This window comes from Myotis brandtii, unplaced genomic scaffold, assembly GCF_000412655.1.
Source record: "Myotis brandtii unplaced genomic scaffold, ASM41265v1 scaffold316, whole genome shotgun sequence".
Taxonomy (NCBI): Eukaryota; Metazoa; Chordata; class Mammalia; order Chiroptera; family Vespertilionidae; genus Myotis; species Myotis brandtii.
In genome coordinates this window covers 778,478-799,597 of record NW_005362116.1, presented here as the reverse complement: position 1 = coordinate 799,597, position 21,120 = coordinate 778,478, and the positions used below count along the sequence as shown (strand labels likewise).

The 21,120-nt window shown below is 53.3% G+C and overlaps 1 protein-coding gene across 5 annotated transcripts in view; it reads right to left on the bottom strand.

The window, feature by feature from the left end:
* Nucleotides 1-21,120, bottom strand: part of CACNA1D (calcium channel, voltage-dependent, L type, alpha 1D subunit) — a 300,517-nt gene that overhangs the window by 86,608 nt on the left and 192,789 nt on the right. For 3 of the 5 annotated variants that reach the window (XM_005870306.2, XM_005870304.2, XM_005870303.2), the window contains exons 9-11: nt 19,052-19,221; nt 4,587-4,674; nt 3,216-3,242 (exon numbers count right to left, since the gene is read on the bottom strand). In XM_005870306.2, the coding sequence (XP_005870368.1) occupies nt 3,216-3,242; nt 4,587-4,674; nt 19,052-19,221 (285 nt within the window). Of the gene's footprint in view, nt 1-3,215; nt 3,243-4,264; nt 4,325-4,586; nt 4,675-11,784; nt 11,866-19,051; nt 19,222-21,120 lie in introns of all 5 variants that reach the window. The other 2 variants (XM_014542942.1, XM_005870305.2) reach the window with 2 other exon arrangements.

The window sequence follows — 21,120 nt, the reverse complement described above, 5'->3', positions numbered from 1 at the left end:
GGCTTCCTCGGACCTATTCCTGCAAGAATAGGGCTTTCTGTGGCCGGAGCGAAGCAGAGAAGGGAGCGAAGCCCGCCCTTCTCCGCTGCCTCGCTCCCTCCCGTCTCCGCTGCCTTGGCTCTGCTCTCGTGTCTGCTGCCTCGGGACACTCCATCAGCAGCAGAGTGGCGAGGCTGAATTGGCTGTCGGAGTGGATGGATCGTGCCTCACCGCTCGCCCCTGTGGCCCCCGGCCAGGTTGATAGGCCCAGACACCGCAGTGGTGGAGGAGCGGCGAGGCTGGATTGGCCGCTGGAGTTTCTCCGCTGCCTCGCTCCCTCCCATCTCCGCTGCCTCGGCTCTGCTCTTGTGTCTGCTGCCTCGGGACACTCCATCAGCAGCGGAGCGGCGAGGCCGGATTGGCCGCTGGAGTGGGTAGAAAATTCCTCACCACTCGCCCCGGCGACCCCCGGCCAGGTGACAGGCCCGGACACTCCAGCAGCGATGGAGTGGCAAGGCTGGGCCCGCCCCCTGGGGGCAGATCCAGCCTCGCCACTCGCCCCCCCCCCCCTGCCTCTCCTGCCACCTGCCTGGCCAAAAGGCCTGGACACTCAAGCGGCGGGGCTGAGGGGACTGGGTGCCGCCATCTTTGTGATGGAGTGATGGTTAATTTGCATATCACTCTTTTATTAGATAGGATTACTAGTGCCCCCGTGCATAGATTCGTGCACATTGAAAGGAAATTAATTAGAAGGTAGCCAGTGGGGCAGGACTGGGTGAGATGGGCCGGACACACCCTGGAGCCAACCTCCTGCAGTCCCTCCCCGGCTGGCTGCACCTGGGGTGGCACTGGGGCTCAAAGGGCGTCTGCAGAGTGAGCAGGGTCCCTCTGGCAGATGGGGTCCCTCGGCCTGGCCTGTAGGGATCGGGCCGAAATTGGCTCTCTGACATCCCCTGAGGAGTCCCAGATTGCAAGAGGGTGGTTTTCAAGTGACACACCCCAGAATTGTGCTCCCTCCTCTCTGGTTCTGGGGTGCATCACCTGAGAACCACCGCTGCCAAGTCACCGCAACTCGGCAGCTCCTGCGTTGAGCGTCTGCCCCCTGGTGGTCATTGCACATCATAGCTACTGGTCAGACTGTCGCTTAGCCTTTTATATACATAGATTGTATTATTTTCCATACAAACAACTGTAAACCTACTTTTGCCACACCCTGTATACAGCTTTTTAGGGACTGGTTTCTTTCACTTAGCAAAAATACTTTTCAGGCCTGACCAGTTTGGCTCAGTGGATAGAGGGTCAGCCTGTGAACTGAAGGGTCCCAGGTTCAATTCTGGTCAAGGGCACATGCCCAGGTTGCGGACTTGATCCCCAGTGGGGGTTGTGCAGGAGACAGCTGATCAATGATTCTCTCTCATCACTGATGTTTCTATCTCTCTCTCCCTCTCCCTTCCTCTCTGAAATCAATAAAAATATATTTAAAAAATACTTTTCAGATTCATTTCTGTTGTTGCTTCTATCAGTTTTTTCTTCTTATTGTTGAGCATTTTCCCATTATATGGATAAACTATAATTTGTCTACCCAGTCAGCATTTGATGAACATTTGAGTTATTTACAGTTTTTGGCAATTATTAATAACACTGCCATAAACACACTCTGAAATCAATAAAAATATATTTAAAAAATACTTTTCAGATTCATTTCTGTTGTTGCTTCTATCAGTTTTTTCTTCTTATTGTTGAGCATTTTCCCATTATATGGATAAACTATAATTTGTCTACCCAGTCAGCATTTGATGAACATTTGAGTTATTTACAGTTTTTGGCAATTATTAATAACACTGCCATAAACACATAAAAAGTTTTAAGCAGACATATAGCTTCATTTCTCTTGTATAAATACCTTCAAAGTGGGATTACTGGATTATAAGGTAAATATGTGTTTAACTTTTTAAGAAACTACCAACTTGTTTTAAAAATGTCTGTCATTGACAAGTAGGAGTGCATGAGAATTCTCATTGATTGCCTCCTTGTCAGACCTTAACATTGTCATATTTTTAATAGATACATAGTGGTATCTCATTGTGATTTTAGTTTACCTTTTCCTAATGACCAATGGTCATTTCATGTGCTTATTCGCTATCCATCTCTCTTCTTTGGTGACATGCCTCTTAAAATCTATTGACCATTTTTCAATTGAGTTGCTTCCTTATTATTGACACTATTCTTTATATAAACTGAGTATTAGCCTTTTATCAAATATGTTTTTCAAATATTTTTCCTCCAGTCTGGAGCTTATCTTTTTATTTTCTATTGAAGAGCAGGAGTTTTAATTTTGAATTTATCATTTTTTTCTGTTATGGCCAGTGCTTTGTGTATTGGGTCCAAGAAAATCTTTGCCTAACCCAGGGTCACAAAGATTTTTCTCCTAGAATGGTTACAGTTTTAGGTTTTACATTTAGCTCTATGTTCGTTAAATTTATATATAGTGGTAAAATGTTTTAAATTGAAAAAGAACATTTATATGGAAGAATATACAAATCACAGATGAACACTTCAATGAGTTTTCACCAACTGACCATGTCATAGCCCAAGAAACAGAACATGACTAGCACCTAAGAAAACCTTTTGAACCTCCTTCTATGAAAAACTTTTTTGGGGGGGTGGGAGGACTTAATTCTCACCCAAGTATATTTTTTACAATGATTTTTAGAGAAAGTAAAGGGAGGGTTAGGGTTAGAAGGAGAGAAACATCAAGGTGAGAGAGACACATTGACTGGTTGCCTCCCACACATGCCGTGACGGGGACTGGGGATTGAGCCTGCAACCAAAGTACATGCCCCTAACCAGAATCGAACCCACAACCCTTCAGTTTGTGGACTGATGCTCTGACCACTGGAAAAAACTGGCCAGGGTTGAAAAACTTTTAAGCAGAAAAGTGACAAGAAGTATTTCTCCTGGAGAAATGACTCTAGGGGGGATATGAAGGGTTGATTAGCGTCAAGAAATTGTTGCATCTTGTTGGTTTGTGTTGGGGCAAGAACCTCAGCACCTACAACAGTAACTACACTGCTCTCCAAGACGGGTGCTTAATGTTTCCTGGGCAGATTGATCCTCTATATGAATACTGCAGCCCAAAGAGCAAATGCAAGTCTGGAGCAACTCCATGCAAAATTCACAAGTTAAAGAGAACAACCAACACACATGCTTAAGAAAAATGGAAATAAGATACTGACCTGAGCTTGGATTTTGAGATGGCTTGACTGAAAGAAAGACAAAAAGAACATCATTCCTATTAGGAAGGCTTAAGCATATGCTCCCCCACCATGTCAGCTGAGCTATCGGAAGAGCCATGCACAGCAGCCTGGCTCAGCACCCCCAGTACCCGCAGCGGGCTAGCTAGGGTATTTGCGGAGCAGTAGCGAGGTGCTGCAGGTCCAGGCAGGCCAGGCTGAGCGCCTGCCCAAGCCCTGGCAAGAGAAGGCTCTTAGCCAGATGCTGTGAGCAGTCATGGCACAGGCAGTGACTCTACGGGTCCTTCTCTCCCCAACCTGTGTTCCCCAAACTGAAGTCCGGGGGTCTCTCCTGCCTGCAACTCAGCCACTCATCTCAACAGCAGCATGTGCTGCTGCTCTAGCAAATGGAGCACTGGACTAGGAGTCCTGGCCCTGCTATGCACTAACTGCGTGAGTCTGGGCAAGCGGCACACCTTTTTGAGCCTCTGTGTTCGCATCTGTCAAATGGGGTGGACAAGCCCATTTCCCGTCTACTTTCCAATGTGGTAGGGAGGGCAGAGCAAGAGAAAGGAGGCAAATTCACTTTGTAAACTGCTGAGTATCCTGCCCATAACATCATTTTTACACAGCACTGACCAGGAGATCGAATTCTCTTAAAAACAACACCTGCATTTTGCAGAGATAAGACCTAAAAGATACCAGATGGAAGCAAACAAAACAAAGCTGCAGGGGTCTCCCCCAAAGCAGGCTGCACTCTGCACATTCCACCCTGCTGGTCCCCCCACTGCTGCAGTCCAAATCCTCTAGTAAAAAGCCAATGGGGGTTAATGGGATGGCGCCCTCCACTGTTAGGAGGGGGTGGTGCAGGGCTCCTAAGAAAAAGTGCGGTAAGCATAGGACAGGGTCTGGCCATCCAGCCGCTGTGCATAAGATTGAGAGAACCCAGGAGCGAAGGGAAACTTAAATATTCTCATCAGCCACTCTGCCATACAAGCTCTTCTCCAAAGCACTGATGCCAGCACCAGCCCAGGAGGAGAATCGGGCTTTACCCCCACCGCAGGCACCCAGAGGGCCCGGCCTGGGCCGCGTCGCTTCTTTTCCACCAGCACCTAGTGGACACAGTGGAACAGTGGGTTACCTGGCACACCCTGCCGCAAGTGCTCAGCAGGATGGCTGCTCTGCAGGAGGAGGCAGGGAGGGGCCCCGGGTAGGAGGATGACCAAGGGGCCCAGGGTGAGCCCACCCGCCCCTCCTGCCCCTGAGGCTATGGCCCCCAGGCTTCATGGAAATTTGGGGTGTCTTCCACATATTTGCTTCCCTGAGATGATGATGATGGCGGAAGCCAGGAGGGTAAGCTGCCCCCACACTCACCAGAGAGTTCCCCAGCAGCCTTGGTTCTCGCCTTCGCCACTTACGTTCTCCGTGTTCACAGATTCCGTCTCGCTGGTTGGCATGCTGGCTGTGGAGGGGGAAGGAAACGCTTCAGAGAGCGCACAGGAGGCGCTGCACGCCCCGTAGGGGCCGGTGTGAGATCCGCCACCAGCAGGCCCTCTGGGAACCTGGGAGGAGGTTAATGAAGGGCCCTTGGGCGCTGGACCAGCACAAGGGCTGAGAAGCCAGCACCTCCACGCAGGGGAGCCTCTGCTGCCATGCCCTGCCCAGCAAGCCTAGGGCCCCATCAGGAAGAAATTCTGTCCATCCAGACGTTTCCCGAGAAGAGCAGCCTACGGACCAAACAGGACCCTGCCCTGCGCTTGGTACCAGCTTATTCTCCTGGTTTCCAGGTTTGCACCGAGGCCACCAAGACATCTCAGGACACCTTGCCTGCCCCGGCAGGTGGACTCTAGAAAACCTGTGGATAGACCAATACGTCATGAACACATTCTTATTTTAAATATATCCGAGGGGAGGAGCTGTGGGTGGAGGAGTACAGGAGGTACCAGGCACAAAATCTTTTGAACAGTTTAAAACCCTACTCAGTTGTAGTTAACTTCTCTGATCTCTAAGACGTACCAGGCACAAAATCTTTTGAACAGTTTAAAACCCTGATCTCTGATCTCTAAGATGTGCTGAGCTTGTGAAGCCATTATGTAGAGGCTCTCACCACCAAAGCCGGACGAAAGCACTAGGGAGGTCTCCTCCCACCCGTGACCAGGGCAGAGCTGACTGTGGTCCCAGCGCCACCAGTGTCCCTGGGCATGCCTCACTCCGCCACATCAGGGTCCTGAGCATAAGCGGAGAAAATGTGGAAATGCACCCACTGGTGTCGGGAGGCCCAGGGACCCACCCAAGCCACCATCTGGCGCTTGGTTGTTTGTTTGCATCCACTGGATTCAGCCCCATAAACATCACGAGCACGTGCTGGAGACCAGGTGAAGGAGGTGTGGGCACCCAGAGGGGCACGGCACTGGCTGCCCTGGAGGGCCAGGGGGAGAGGCAAGCCCCAGCTGGATTTAATTAACTGTGAAATACAGAAATATAGACTCCCCCTTACCCCCCCCCACCCGCCCCCGAGGGGCTGGACAAGGAATCTGAAACGTGTAGTACGCAGCTGCTGACCCTGCCCGGGCAATAGACATGGTGTGAATGACAAGGATGGGTGAAGGGGACCTGACTCAAAGGGCCCAGAGGTCTGAGAAACATCTGTTCTGAGAGCGACAGAGAAGATCCGGCTCCTTCTGTGAGCACCCAGGAAACGGAGTCTGCTGGGTGGGAGTCTCGACAGCCAAGTCCAGCAACATGTAGGCCAAGGTTTCAAAGGAAAGGCAACATGGGCAGAATTCTAGACCCACAGCACACAACCGGTATTCTCGTGGAATAACCTTTTTCTTTCTTAGGTAAGTCGAAAGAAACCAACTACAAACTTTGATTTACATTCTCACAACTCCATGCAAAAATAAAGACAAAACAAACCAACCCCCCGCCCCCCGAAAAAAACACCCCACAACAATCCAATCATGAAAAAACCTTTAACAGAAAGTTCCAGAGAGAGAGGGAGAGAGAATCTAAGATGCTCCTGCAATTTGTCCCACGACTGTCCCATGCCTTGGCTTCAGCGAGAGACTAAAAATTCATAAAATTCAACCAAGTTCATTGTTATGGGTTCTTCCCATGGGGCCAGTCTTCTTTTCAAGAACAAGACAAAGAACATCACAGTGGGAGCTCCTTATAAACATGACCACGAGCCATCTCTGCGCCAGCTCTTCCTAGTGGTCTGAGGCCAGAAGCTGTGAGCACTATGACTCGGGGTGGGGACTGTGGGGTCCTCAGGCCCAGGTGGGTCCTGACTCCCAGCGTTAGTGTCCTGATCATGCCAACTCCACACGCTCAAAGCTCACGTCCGTCTCTCACAGTAAACTACTTCAAGGTTCTGGTATTACGCATATCGTAACTTTACTTATTATTTCAAAAAGAGCAAACATCTCCTGAACAGGCTGAGTCTTGTGGCTTGTTATTCTCTGGGGCCATGTCCCATGATGCGAGCAAATACAGTTGCTGCATTTCATTTCTAAAGCTTCATTTTCAAACAGTACGACTGAAGCAGATTACAGTGCATACTGCCTGTGGGGAGGGGGCGTCCCTTTGCATTTCTGGCCGGGTGCCAGCTAGGAGTGGATGAAAGGCACGAGTTCCTCTCTAGACTAAGTGGGGGAAAGAGAAGAAAAAAAGCCAAACTCCCCCAGCAGCAGCACAGAGACACTAACTGGGTGGCCCAGCTCCAGGGCTTCCCTGGAGGGAAGTCCTCCTGCCTCCATCCTTCATGTGGAGGGGATGGTGGCTAAGAGCAGGCTCTCGGGTCAGCCAGATCTAACCTTAACTGCATGTTTGTGACCCGAGTTCTCCAAGGCTCCACGTTCCCATCTGCAAAATGCGGGTACCTACATCTCAGGGCTGGAGTGGGTCCCCTCATCGTGGGTTACCCCGGTGGGTCCTCAGTGCCAGGCAATCACGAACGGCAGCTCTGTCATCTTGGCAAAGCTCTCGCGGGGCTCTCTGGACGCAAAGCAACACTCCCCGTGTGGCCCAAATCCGGTGTCGCTCCCCCGACCACCTCCATCACTGCAGAGGCCTCTGGTGTGAAGTCTCCCACACTTGCCGGCTACTCTTGGTTGGCACTTCTCCTGCCCTGCACTCAGCAATTTCTCTCTAACTTAGCCTGTTGTGGGGACAGCAACTTTTCCGTTACAAGTATCTGACACCTACAGAGCCATAATAAATGAGTCTATTCCAGAAGGATGTCGCCAGGGCTGAGGCGGGTGGAGGGAGAGAGGGAGAGGACGGTGACTATGCTAGAATGGGGTGACCTCATTTGGTCCTGGACATGGACCTTGGTCCAGTTCCTGATTCTGAGCAAAGGATCCAGGCTCCGGCTGGGGCCCTGGCAGCCCTCCTGTCCGCTCCAGCCCCCCACCCACCCCCCCCCCCGTCCCTGCCTCAGGACGCATTTCCTCCTCTGGAAGCACGGAACACACCCGGCCCCGTGGGCATGAGCAGGAGCCTGTACGCACATTAAAGCGTTTCACCCTTCACTTGCACTCGACATTCATTTTTTTCAATGTTAATTCATTGATACGGGTCTCCCTTCACTCAACCCCAGTATGATCTCCTCTGTTTTAAAAAGGAGGACAGGGGCTCCTGAGATTACATGCACAAACTCTGTGATTTCACAGATGAGAGCGCCGACCAGCAGCCTCAGGCACACAGCTCAGCGTGAGAAAGCTCTCCTGCTTCCCCTCAGCACCCTTCCCACGTGCCACCCGCCCTGTGGCTAGGGCACACACTTGAACAGACTGGTGTACACTCTGATGTTGGTATATGCTGGTATGTACGGGGGGTTATACTTAAAATGCCACAAACTGAAAAGTCCCAAAGGCCAAGCAAGCCCCTTATCCATCAGCACTGGTTCGCTGTCCTAATGACCTCGATTAACCCCGAGAAACACGACATAGAGCCCGACCACTTACCACAGATCAGCCCAGAATGGAGACAGCACAAAATTCAAGCTGATAAGGTGATCGTTTAGACTTTATAAAAGTCCAAACAGAAAGAATTGTAGAAACCCAAGTAAGTAAAGCCACAGGCAAATGACTGAACACATGCCTGTCTCCCTAACCCACTGCACTGTGTCTGCTTCAGCGGGGACCCGGTGTTGATGGCTGACAAGTGGCCAGGCCAAGCAGAGAGACTCCCGGAGCCCACCAAGTCACCTGCCTGCACCAGACCCTCCTGCAGAAGCAAGCAGGGACCGTCTGCATGTGGTGACGCTGTCAGTCCTTCTACCTCACACACTCCAGGGAATTTTCAGAGCTCTGTCGAGGAAGTTCTTATGTTTTTAAATATAAACTTAAAAACTATTTTCCGTGAATCTGGGTGAAACCGGGCATTAGGACAAGCCTGATGCCTTTAAGGGGATGCTGGCTTGCACTGCAATTTACCTGCTGAAAAGCTGGGGAAGCTCACAGCCTCTGCTCTGTGGTCTATTCCAGGCACTGGGGTCTCTGGGAAGGGTTCCAGGATGGAGGCCTAGGCTCTGAGTGTGAGTGCACTGTGGAGGGGCCCCAAATGCTGCTGTCAGTGAGGAGAGGAGGCGGGGGAGCAGCCCAGCGCACCCCGGACTGTAGATGAGAGATGCCAGCCTGGGTCACATTATTTCTAAGATCGTATCACTCGGCCCCGATGCCATCCTAGGCAACGCCACACAAAATAAACCAGAGAAATACACTTTCTCTGGCCAGCACAACAAGCATTTTCATCCCCAGTAAAATTGTTCATTCCTCTCTCTATTCTCACTCTGAAGGACAACATACCTTGCAACAAAATCGGCCTGGCTTGTGAATTCAGAGGGAAATTATAGACAAACATACATGTGCGTGCACACAGACACATAACACACAGTGGATGAGTCTGTGCATGGGTCCAAGTAGGCAGCCCCAAAATTATGTTCACCATTAACAGGCACAGCAAAATCTCAGACCAACTTCCTTCAGTGATGGAGGCTAATTCAGTCTTTGTCCCTGGCGATGTGGGGACAAGACCCTTTCCCTCCTGGCCTGGGTCACCTAATGTGGAAAATGAGCAGTTGGGTAATATCATCTCGGAGACCCACTGACCTCTGACCTGCTGCAACTGTGTAAAGAGGAAACGCCCACAGGCTGTCTGGTTTGGCTCCCAGCACCAAGGGGTTTTCCCTGGCGTTCCCCGAGCTCAGCAAGGGGAGCAGGGAATGAGCAGGACTGGGAAGCCCCTTCCCACCCCTCTGGAGGGTCGCCAGAAGTCACCTCCTGGGGCCTGGAGAAGCACAAGGAGCAGCAGCCCCCGAGAGCCCCGAGCCAGCCAAACTGAGTCCACAGGTGTCCTGGCCTCCAGGAGCCTCACTCCTGTCCGCCTCTGTAGAGCAGGCTTTCTCGCAGGCTTGAGGATTTGTCAGCATCTCCCTCCATGTCCAGCAGCCTAAAAGCTTCTCACTCCTTTCAAAGGAAGGGTAAGGGGTGAGGTTGGACAACCGAGCGGTGGCGGGCATGGCTGCCTTCCACGGAGAGAGGGGATCCAAAGCCAAGACCTTGTGTTTTTATCTTCTTTCCATGACAAGCATGCGCAGTGCCATGACAAGTCCTGAGGAAGGTGCCTGTGCTTGCTGGTGGTGACATGCGTAGCCATCACCGGGTAACAGATTCTTGTTGCTGTAAAGAAGCCAGACTCTTCTTGGAGAATGTGGGTCAAGGCCAGACCAAGGTTTCCGTGTCTGAAGCAAGAATTACACCCTGACGATGACTATTTCTATGTGACCAGTGACATGGGAGCACAGCATCCACACAACAGCCTCTGCCCAACGTCAGCGCCTCCCTCGGGGACCCTGACTGCCTCAGTCAAGAGGAGACCTCCCCTGCTCAAAACACAGTTTCCTGAAAATGTGATGCTGCGTCCTCTCCCTGCAGACCTCTCAGAAAGCTAACAGAGAAGCCTCAAGCCCTGGCTGAGGAGGGGAGGGACCCAGAAGCCCAAAGCGGGGTCCCTTCTGGGGACAGAACCCACTCCTCTACTCGAGGCCACCTCCGCAGAGCTGCAGCCCACGGCCGTCTCTGCCAGCGTGCTTCCCTGCATCCTTGACAGTGCTTCCTGCTTAGCTGGAGCCCCTTTTCCCTGCGGAGGCCCCAGCAGCTGCAGCCAGCCCAGCCTCTTCCTGGAAAACACATGAGCTGAACAAGTCGGCCCCGTCTCCCCCTCGCCCCCCAACTCCCTGCCCACTCACTGTCAGGCAAGGTCCTACTCCTTGTCCTCTTCCCCCTGGGGCCACAAGGGCTCTCGGAATAGTGAGGGGCTTTTATCCGACAGCCTCTGTCCCTTCCCCTTCGCAGGCCTTCTGCTGAGAGCAGGGTCCTCATACAACCTCCAGCCAGACCACCGTGGCTGGTTCCAGCCCAATTCCCGTAACCTCTGGGCTCAGCGTTCCCACGGTCACTCCTGAGAAAACAGGGCTGCCCGCCCCTCTGCTCTCTCACAGCTGGCTTTGTGTGCCCGCAGTCTAACTCCTCTCAAACAGAGTCTGCCTTCCTGCAGAGCGGCCTGAGCAGGGCCGATGGGGTGGCAGCAGGTAGGGGACTGCGTGGTGTGCAGAGGCTGCTGTGGGACCACAGCGGTGCCTTGGCAGGCAGACAGGGTGCCAGTTCCCAAAACTGCCCTGCACCGGTATGGCCCTGATGCTAACCCCAGGGTTCCCATTGAGGGGCGATGTTTAGCGTTATTTTAGACCATAGCTGGAAACTTCACTACTTCCCACCTGAGCCCTTTCCTCATTCCTCCTCGCAAAGGCAAGGACCCAAAAATCTTTGCCTCCTAGAAGTATGTATATTTTTTTATTGATTTCAGAGAGGAAGGGAGAGGGAGTGAGAGATAGAAACATCAATGTTGAGAGAGAATCAGTTATCGCCTGCCTCTTGCACACCCCGCACGGGGGATCGAGCCCGCAGCCTGGGCATGCACCCCGACCGGGAATTAAACCGTGACCTCCGGGTTCATAGGTTGACGCTCAACCACTGAGCCACGCCGGCAAGGGCCTGGAAGTATGTTTTTAACTTCTGGGTGAAACAGGCCTACTAGCTTGAACAGGGTCCTGGGCAAACCTGCCAGGGAGTGCAAGACCAAGAGGCCACCTGAAAAACGTACCCTGGGGAAAACACCCATCCAGTTACATCACTGGACTCTCATCTACACGGGAACATTTTAGATGAAAAAGCAGCGTTGTGGGGAAAGTGTTCAAAAAAGTCTGTCTCCCAGACTAACACTCTTCATGCTGGATTAAATACATTTTCTGAGTTGGATCAACTGCCTCTTTAAAAGGTACAGTTCACGCGGAAAGGAGATTGCAATGCTGTCTTGGCAAAGACAAACGTTTTGGGGAAAGACAAGAAGAAAACAACACGAGCAAGTTTCCAAGAAATCAAGCAAGTAAAACACACAGGCACCTGCAGACGCAGCACACGGACATGCACGCAACCCCCCTCTGCAAGCAGAGGCGTCAGGGTCTCGGGGAAGAGCCTGCTGGAGACGGAGTTCCGTCCCAGCCATTTACCGTGATCTTTAGCCCTGCGCTGGCGAAAGCAGAACTTCCTTTTCTTCTTGTCCTCTTTTAGCAGGTCGGCCAGGGTGACCCCTTCAGGTTGAACACAAGCAATTTCATTACGGTTCAGTAGAGGGCAGCAAGAGCACCGCAAACAGGGCCCCAGGACCCGGGAGGTGCAGACATCCACAGGCTCTGACACGCAAAACCCCAAACTGTCCCACGAGGAAACCTACCGTTTAGGGCCTGGCCAGGGAGCGCAAGCGCGCATTTTATAGCGAGTATACGAAATACCTGTCTTTAAGAACCTGTCCTAAATAACCAACCAACTACAATAAACAACCAATCTACCCTGTCTAGGCAGAGGTTTCCAGAGTCTGACCTCCCCTTTACGAAGGGTAAGAAGGGCGTTAGGGAGTGGGCACTTGGAGGGAGTCAGGAGTCCTGGGTGCTGACCGGCTGGCTGTTCGAGCCCAGCCAGTATTGCTATCTGGGGCAGGACACCTGGGTGCTAGAAGAGTAGGCTCTGGACTTGGACAGATCAGATCTAAACCCAGCCTGAAACTTTCTGGCTGGATGACCATGGGCGGGTTACCTGATTTGCTTAAGCCTCAGTTTCATCCTTCATCAGATGTTAATAGCGGTCGGACCTGCACTTCACAGGGTTGCTTTCAGAGGAAACTAGCAAATGCGGTAATACAAGTGGCATGCTAGGCTTTGGCAAGGCGCGGTCAACCATTATGACTACAACTCCACTACCAGGTCACGAGAGAAGTGACAGGGTCTGTGATACGGTGGTCGCTCCACACGGGCTAGTCCTTATTGCCGAGGCCACATGCTCCAGGAAGGGACCTGCAGAGGCAGGTGGAGCTGCAGAAGGAACGCCGAGTGGGCGAGGGCCTGCATGGACCCATCCGTGGGAATGTAAACTGCTGTCACTTGGCATAGCACCTGTATTTCTAAAGGGCATGCTCTTTGACCCAGAAAAAACCTTTCGGATGAGCTCTCCCACAAGCACGTGAATGTGTGGGCCTAGACACAGGTGCACGCCTTTGTGGGGATCAGCGATGGCTACGTGCAGACTGTGGCAGAACCTTGGGTTCAAATCGCAGCTTTGCCACTTGACAGTCATGGGACCCTGGGGAGCTCCCAAACCTCTTCATGCTTCAGTTTCCTCACCTGTCAAGTCCTAGTCTCACAGAGCTGCTGAGGAACAATGGGTTAATGCAGCCCCAGCCCTTAAAGCGGTGTCTGACAGGGGAGCATTGACAAATGTGAGATGTTACTCTGTGTTCTTTCATTCAACAAATAACATGGGACAAATACTGCCCCAGGTGCCAGCACAATGAAGAGCAGAAACAGACCCCGTTCCTGCCCCCATGGTGCACAGTCTCACGGCACAGAAGACGGCCAGACGGTCACACCAACAAGGCTAAAACTGCAACCCTGACAATTCCCACAAAGCGGAGGTCCATGTGCTACATACAGTCCATCGGGGCAGCTTTTATTGTGGCAAATTATTGAAAGTAGCCAAGGTGTTGTCTTAAAAACATGGAAAGCTGTCTATGGCTCACAGCTCAGAGCCAGCTGTGCTGGGCGATCTCCTGGTGGGACCAGGGGGCCAGCTGTGCTGGGAGATCTCCTGGTGGGGCAGGGGGCCAGCTGTGCTGGGTGATCTCCTGGTGGGGCAGGGGGCCAGCTGTTCATGCAAAATCCTGTGTCCTTATTCCTTCTGGGAACAAATGAGATCGGAAAGAGCAGGCCCCCACTGCCAAGTCTGGTTCCCTCTCAGAAGAGGGGCAAGAGAATGTTATTTCTTGCCTTATATACTTTGATATTATATGGATTCCTTACAGTGGGTAAATATTTCTTTTGTAATTCAAATACATTAAAAGCAGAAAAAACAACCCTGACTGGGACTCGGTGAACCTGGCAGGAGTGCCTCCTCCTCCCCGTCTCCAGCGGGGTGACCACCCTCCACTTCGTCTCCCTCCAGCTCTTAGGAGGCTACACACTGCTCCCAGGACCACCCAGGGGAGCCGGTGTCTCCCGTGACCCCAGCGCCCGGCCCTCCCCGGCCAGCCGCTCTGGAGGACGGCCGCCTGGACCCCCGTCTGCCACATGCAGCTCTAACTGCTGCTGTTTGCGTTACAGCTTTTAATTGAAGGTTTTTCGCTTGGAACTTGTGCCCTGAGGTAGTTTTCTTGAGATGAAAGCCGTTTCAGAAATCAAATTTTGAAGACATAACCCTTTGAAATAGGACCAGAAAATGTCCATGCTGTGTGCTTGCAAACAGCTACCCCATCACTCTTGTCTGCCCAGCCTCAAATCAGACACCACAGTAAAAGTCATCGGGGTGGCAGGTGCGGAGGGAGGCGATGGCCATGGCCACCTGTGCCCCGAGGCCTGAGGGGCAGGGTCCCAGGGGAGGCGGGCAGGGGCGGCGCTCACAGCCTCTGCCTGGGCCCCTGATGAAGACTCAGGCTCTCCTTGTGCTCAGAGGTGGCGCTTCAGGCATCCCCGCCCTGCCTTGGAGCATCAGTATCGCCTCTCACGGGGATTGTCGATCACTCACAGCTCCCACCGTGAACTGGCCCGGATTTCTGGCCCCAACTTCAGAATGAGCTCCTTTAAAACCATTTCATTATTTTTAATGCCATTTTTTAAGACTAATCACTGACAATGAGAAGAGTTTAAAATAGAATTTTAGGCTTTCAGATTTTAATGGCCCTAGAAAAACCCCATTGTTCACTCGGAAGCAGCTGCATACGTCTAAAAAATCGCTTGGAGATTTGGCAGGGTTTCTTACGGAATCTGAAGCTCAGCAAAAAGTTAAATTATCCTTGAAAATTTCCCAAATGCTCAGGAACTAACTTCCAAGGAAATTTTGCCCATTCAATTAATTGTGTGATACCAGCTTTCTAACAGCAAATGTATGGGGCTGACATTTTAGGTAAGTGGTCTGTGAACGCAGGAAGCCAGGGCCACAGCCACGCAGCCACCACACGGCGCGGGAGGGACTGTCTGCCTCTCCGTTATCTTCTTTCAAGGTTCAGCCTAGACCAGTGTGCTCCTCAGTGGGGGTGGGGCTGGAGGTGGGGGGCACTCAGGAGTTCCCAGCCTGGCTTTACATGCAACCTCCAGGAGACTGCACATAAAGCCGCGTCACATCGAGTCCCATCACTGACCAACTAATCAGCGAGGGGGTGGGGGCGGCATCGGGAAGCATTCGAGCTCCCAGGGGGTTGTCACGTACAGTCAGAGTTGGGTACCACGATGCAAAAAATTACATTTAGAAGATCAGAAAGAAAAGATAATCTGCGCACAGGTCCGAGCACTTGACATCTGTCCTCTGACAGAAGCGTCGACCCACTAGATGGGCTTCGGCAGCCAGAAAGCTGTGCCACGGTATCTCGAAAGTGACCAGGTCAAGTTTGTTCTCCATTGCGACTGGGAACCTTATGGTTTCTAAATAGCACAGTGTAGGGACTTGGTCCTAAAACGGGTCCTCACCCTGAGGCTGGGCAGAGGTCCAGTAGCATCTGCAAAAATAACTCTGTTTCGGTCAAGTTCTACTGCAGTCTGATGGCAAGAGCAGCAGCACGGACCTACAGCTGTGGTGGCTCCTACCAGCTATCGAACCTTTAACCCCCATGACAACCCTATGGGCGAATATCTTGACCCCCTTCTTGCAGACAAGGAAATGGGGCTCAGAGACGTTGGGTAATGTGCCCAACACTCAAGTCCAACTTCCAAGTCACAAAACTTAGCCGCAGCCAGCTCCAGGGAAGGGGCGTCAGAATGACCTCCAGCCCAGCGCCCCCTCCGTGGGCTCGTGACTCCTGCTGTTGTTAATGGCCTCCTCTCCTCCCCTTTGCTCCTCTCAACTGAGCTGGGCCATAGGAAGGACTTCTCACACTGTCCCCTAATTCCTCAGTGTCTGGGGAATCCCATCCAGTCCCCACCTGAGAAGGGCAGTTGGTGAAGTCAGCATCCTAAAGCGTGTGGACAAGGTCAGGAGCCCTGTGTGGCATCCCCTCCCCTTCCCCAGATACAAGGCAGGAGCAGGCTGGCGTGTGAGGTGTGTGGGCATGGATCTGACACACCCAAAGGGCTGGCTGGCACCAGCCATGCCCACACTTCTCTGCCTGCTACCAGATGGCAGAGACCAGGCCTGGGTGTGCAGGTGGCAAGTCAACCTCTGTTTGTTGGTGAAGAAGACTACATGGGCCTGTTGAAACCCTCTCTCCTGTGGTTTCTGGCTGGGACAAGAGGAAAATGGCTAGTAGCCACAGGAGGTCGCAGGGAAACCCACAGTGATGTTTTTCCAGGTCTGAGCTGCTGGCAATACATGCAGGGAGGCCCACTTCCTCGTCGGGAGGAGAGTGGGGCTCTCTTAAGTCAGTTACACCCCAACGTGTTCCCACAGCCTGGGATTTATGTCTGCATTTCCAACCCTAATCATCAGGGCTCTGAGCTCTGATGACTCAGGAAAAACTGCGAGCCTCGCTCCACGGGAGACCACAGCACCTGGCAAACGAGGCTGACGAATAACAGGGTGCCCCACGAAGGATGTGCTATTCTGGATCAGACGCCTGCCCAGCTGGCTCCGCAGGCAGCGTCACGCATCACTGTGGGCAGCAGGAGCCACCAGGATGATGATCCTGAGACCCAGTGCAGCTTTAGGGGCCTGGGAGCCCCCGCTACCAAGTGAACTCTGAGGATCTACAACTTTTGAAGGGCATTTCTTTCCTTGATTATCTTACTAAGTGATGCATTTAAGGGCTTTCAACTTTTGTAAGCTTCCTCACCTGGTTCATGCCCTTTCCTCAGCCTGAAAAGCGAGGAGGCTCATCCCTCAGAGCTCAGCAGGATCCCCACCTCTTCCACGGAGCCTTCCCTGCATTCCCGCTAGCTGAACCGCTGAGCCCTCTGGCTCCCGCAGCAGACTGCCGGCCCTTGATTACGGCGCCAGCTTGTCCACTGCTTTACTCTGAGGCTCCGCTTCCCCGTCTTCCCTCCACGGCGAGGTCTCCAATGGAAGAGGCACTGATCGTGTCATCAGACAGCAGCAGGACACAGGAAATGCTGGGCTAAGACACAGCGTGGACCCGCAGGACTACCAGAAGGCAATGCCTCAACTCCACAAACATCCCTACTCCCCAATCACAGGCCATAACAAGGGTCCCACCACAACTGAGGCTGCCAACACCACATGGGTCCCTGTCTCTTTCTGGAGGTGGAGCAATAGAGATGAAAGGCCATCAGCCTGCAAGACCGCCTCGCTCAGCTCCCTACAGGACACGCCTAAGAGAGCAAAGAAAGGCACTCTGCTGAGAAGAAGGAAGGGTGCCTTCAGCATTTTACACACAAGATGCTAGGGGCTGGGCTTAGGAGAAGGGGGCAGCAGCAGCGCTGGGGTTTGGGAATGAAGAGGAAAAGAGCATGGCAGGCACTCCCCAAGCTGCACACAAGTTGCCTGCCACACTGCAGGTGGGAAGGCCCTGGGGACTCAGGCTGGCTCTAACATCTGGGAGTGCTGTGCCGAGGACATGCAGACACTCTTATACCCAATCACCTAGAGGACACCACCGCGCTGGGAACTTAAACTTCTGCTTATAAACTCTGATCTCAAATTTGGCAAGCACAGTCAGCACTAGAAATCCTCCTGCAATTTCCTAATCCTTAGGTGGTGAACACCAGGCTCTTCCTTGAGGAGCAGTGGGTGAGGTGAGACCTGGAGGAAGCAGGGAGGGGGAGGAGAGGAGAGCAGCCTGAACTCCATGGCTCCCCCATTGGCACACAGGACTCAAGCGATCATTTGCATCCATGGCAGCAGGAAACCCTCACTCCTTGTGGCATCACAGCCTCAGAGTGCTGGGCTAGAAGTCACCGAATGCCATCTCAGTCAAGAAAAGAATCCCCTCCAGCATGGGCCTCAGCCCCCACACTCCACTGCCTACAGAAGCAATACAGATTGGCCTCATTCTCCCTGCTTCATGTCTCCCTGACCTGCACACCCTCTGGGTTCCGGCCAAACCAATAGCCCATCGCTTCCTCCTTAAGCCTTAGTTTGCCCACCTCGATGTCCTCCTCATGCCATTGCCATGGCTCAGAATGTTTCCTGACACTGAGCTGTGACATATCTCAGATCCGACCTTCAAGGCCCAGGCCCAATGCCTCCACAGCTCTCTCCTACAGCCCTTCGTCCTCTCAGCCCCCAGCACACCGCCTGCCTCCCTTCCGACCGGTGTCTCTGTCTCCTTGCTGCACCTGTGTGTGTGCAGGCATGGCCTTCTGCAGAAGGAGCACACAGCCTCTCCATCTCAGGAGTCCTCCCGGCATCAGCACCGGCCCTGCTGAATGAAGGAACGACTGCATGACGTCTGAGGGGATCCGCTCACTGGAGCTCCCTCGGCCGTCTTCTGAGAGGTAGTGCCTAGCTTGGTCTCCCAGGCCTCTTGATGGACATACACCTCTGCAATAGGTTGTCGGTCTTTACTACCAACTATTCTAGATCGAAAACAAATCACAAACATCTTAGTCAAATCCACTGCTAAATGTCAGCACGCACTTTACCCGAGGCACGGGTGGCCTCAGGAGAGGAAGAGCACGCCTGTGAGAAGAGTCTATGGTAAGACTATGTCTATGGTCTTGATTGACATTGACAATGAATTCCAGTGGTCGACTGAGCACTGGGCCTTGTTACTGCAGGAAGTGCTGGGGGTGCCTGGTGTCCATGTGGGAACCCTGAGGGGTTGGCTCCACAGCAGCCACACTGACTCACACGCCTCCTAACGCTGCCCAGAACTGGCTTCTTCCCAGCCCCGAATGGGCCAACCATGTGGCTTCCCCTGGCTGGCACAGGTGGGAGCTGCTTCAGGCAACAGAGGGGTAGAGAGGGCCCCTGCTCTCCAAGTTCCAATGACACTGCTCACTAAGGGGAGGAACCAGAGCTTTGTCTCCTGTGATGCAGGTGAATGGGCTCTTCCCACACCTGGTCCCACTCCGAGGGGCTGACTGAATCCCTGAGGCGATGGGTGAGTCTGTCTGACCCTCTGCCACCGTAAAGCCACGTGACCAGAAACAACTCTAAAACCCACCCCTCGGCAGAAATTCAGAGGCAGGTACATGCACTTGTGCTCTCGGACGTGCAGGCAGAGGGAACCGATGGCTGAGGGGCCCTGGGTCTCAGGCCGGGTCATGGGGCAGGAATGCCAGCTGCCGGGCAGCTCCGCATCGCACACGCACTGGTCAGGAGTGGGAAGGCGCTACATACTATTTCGCTTGCTTTCCTCTCCTCCTTCCTCCTCATTCTCGGGATCAATGTCTTCCGCCTGGGTGATCCAGTCCAAGTAGCCTTTCAGGTCCTCTTCCAGCTGCTGCTTCTCCCGCAGTTTCTGGAAATCGCCCCGGGCTTTCGCCTTCTCCCTTTCTTTTGAGAATTCTCTGAGGGGGGCAAGAGAAGAAGCACATGTCAGGACCCCGCGGAGACCCGCAGCCTGAGCCGTCTGCCCTGCGGCACCAGGGGCTCGCGGCAGGACACACGGCACGAGTGCAGCCACACGAGCACAGCAACAGGGCCACACACGTGGACAGACAGGACAGTGGCTTCCCAAGCAAGACTGTGAGTGTGAGAGCTGCAGAGACTACCCCACACACATGCACCCGCTCCTAGCAAACAAACTCCCTCCAGGATTCCAGAGATTCCCAAGGAGCCTGGGCCAAAAGCACCATGTGCCCTCAGGGCAGGCCTGACACCTCCCACCCCAGGGGCCTGACTCAGAGCTCAGAGGTGCCCCCTCCCCATCCCCCCCCCCCTCCCGCCAGCCTCCTCAGATAGCAGGCATCACACTTCAAAGAGAAAGGACCCAGGAGAGTCAAGGTGTGGTCAGAGAGAGCACCAGGTCAGTGTTTCTGCAACAGTTCCAGAAACATAACATTCCTAATGTGTGCGCCCCTCTGTCCCATACAAGAGCCCTGAGAGGCGGAGCGGTCCGGGCTCCCTCCCACCACCCGCGGGTTCCGGAGAGCAGTGGACAGACTCAGGGGAGACCCGCCTCAGCCCCGGTCCCCCATCCCAGCCAGGAAACGGAGCACTGGTGAGGCACCACTGTTTGCTTAACCCCCTGCTTGCCATGATCTGCCCCCAAGTCTTCCTGCAGGAGGTGAGAGGCAGTGCGGTCTGCTGCCCGTCTCGAGGAGCACCTGCCCTGGAAAGGCTTGGCGGACGTGTCCATGTTCCCAACTGGCCGCCTTCACTCCGCCTTCGTGTCTGTACTCCTACATCTATGCGCACACACAGAACCCCGCATTGCTCAGCAAGTCTGAGAGTCAGGTGGACGATTACCCACTCTCATATACAAGGAACCATCTGCCTTTCCAGCCGAGAATTGTTCCAGGAGCCAAGTTATGTGAGTTGCGGATTAATAAGTATCATGAAAAAGCTGCTAAGAAAGATGAGGTTCCAGGCAGCGCAGCTTCCACGCACAGACCCCTGGGTTCCGATCGAGGTCACATCTACCTGCCTCTGCCTTCCTCCCAATCCAAAGCCAGCACATCTCCCTTTCAGGGGCCTCATTAACCCAACCCCAATGACAAAGGGAAACGACCTGCTTACAGAAAGCCAACCCCCATTCTCTCTCCTCGCCCCCCTCTCAACTCTGGGCTGTGGAGGGCTGAACAGATATGTGAACAGCCAGTGACGCCGGTACTTAAGATAAGTACCTGGCATCCTTGCCATGGCTTCACCCTCTGCCCACAGTTTGAAAGGACTCACTCATTGCTCATCACCCACTCTTTTGATGCTCCAGAACCTCTGCTTGGCTCCGTGGGGGCTGGTCCATCCCCATGGTCACCCTCAGGGAAGCGAGGAGGGCAGGACTGTGCTGCCTCCTGGGCCCGGATCCCAGAGGAGCGCCCTCCAGGGGTCCGCAGGGGAGCAAAGGTGGTGAAGACCCTGAGATGTTGTCTGCACTCCCTGGTCAAGGGCCTCTCCTCCCGGGGAGAATACCTTGTGTCTCAGAAAAGAAGGTGCGAACCATACCCTGAGAAAGGACCCGGAAGGGCCCAGGTGTGGTCAGAGAGATACAGGACGTGTGGAACTCGGTCCTGGGTAGATTCACCAAATTCATGTGAACTTCAGAAAAACCGCACCCAATCCAGAATCACATCCCTGAACAAGAGGAGGCCCTGGAGTGTCATGTGTCAACATGAAAACGTATTATGTAATGTTTCCTTAAGCACACTGTAAGGAACAAGCATGTGGGCCTTCAAACCCATTGTTACCCAGAGCATCCAAGTACAGATCTCTGGGCATGTTCTGGTTCTGAACTTAGAGCACTAAGC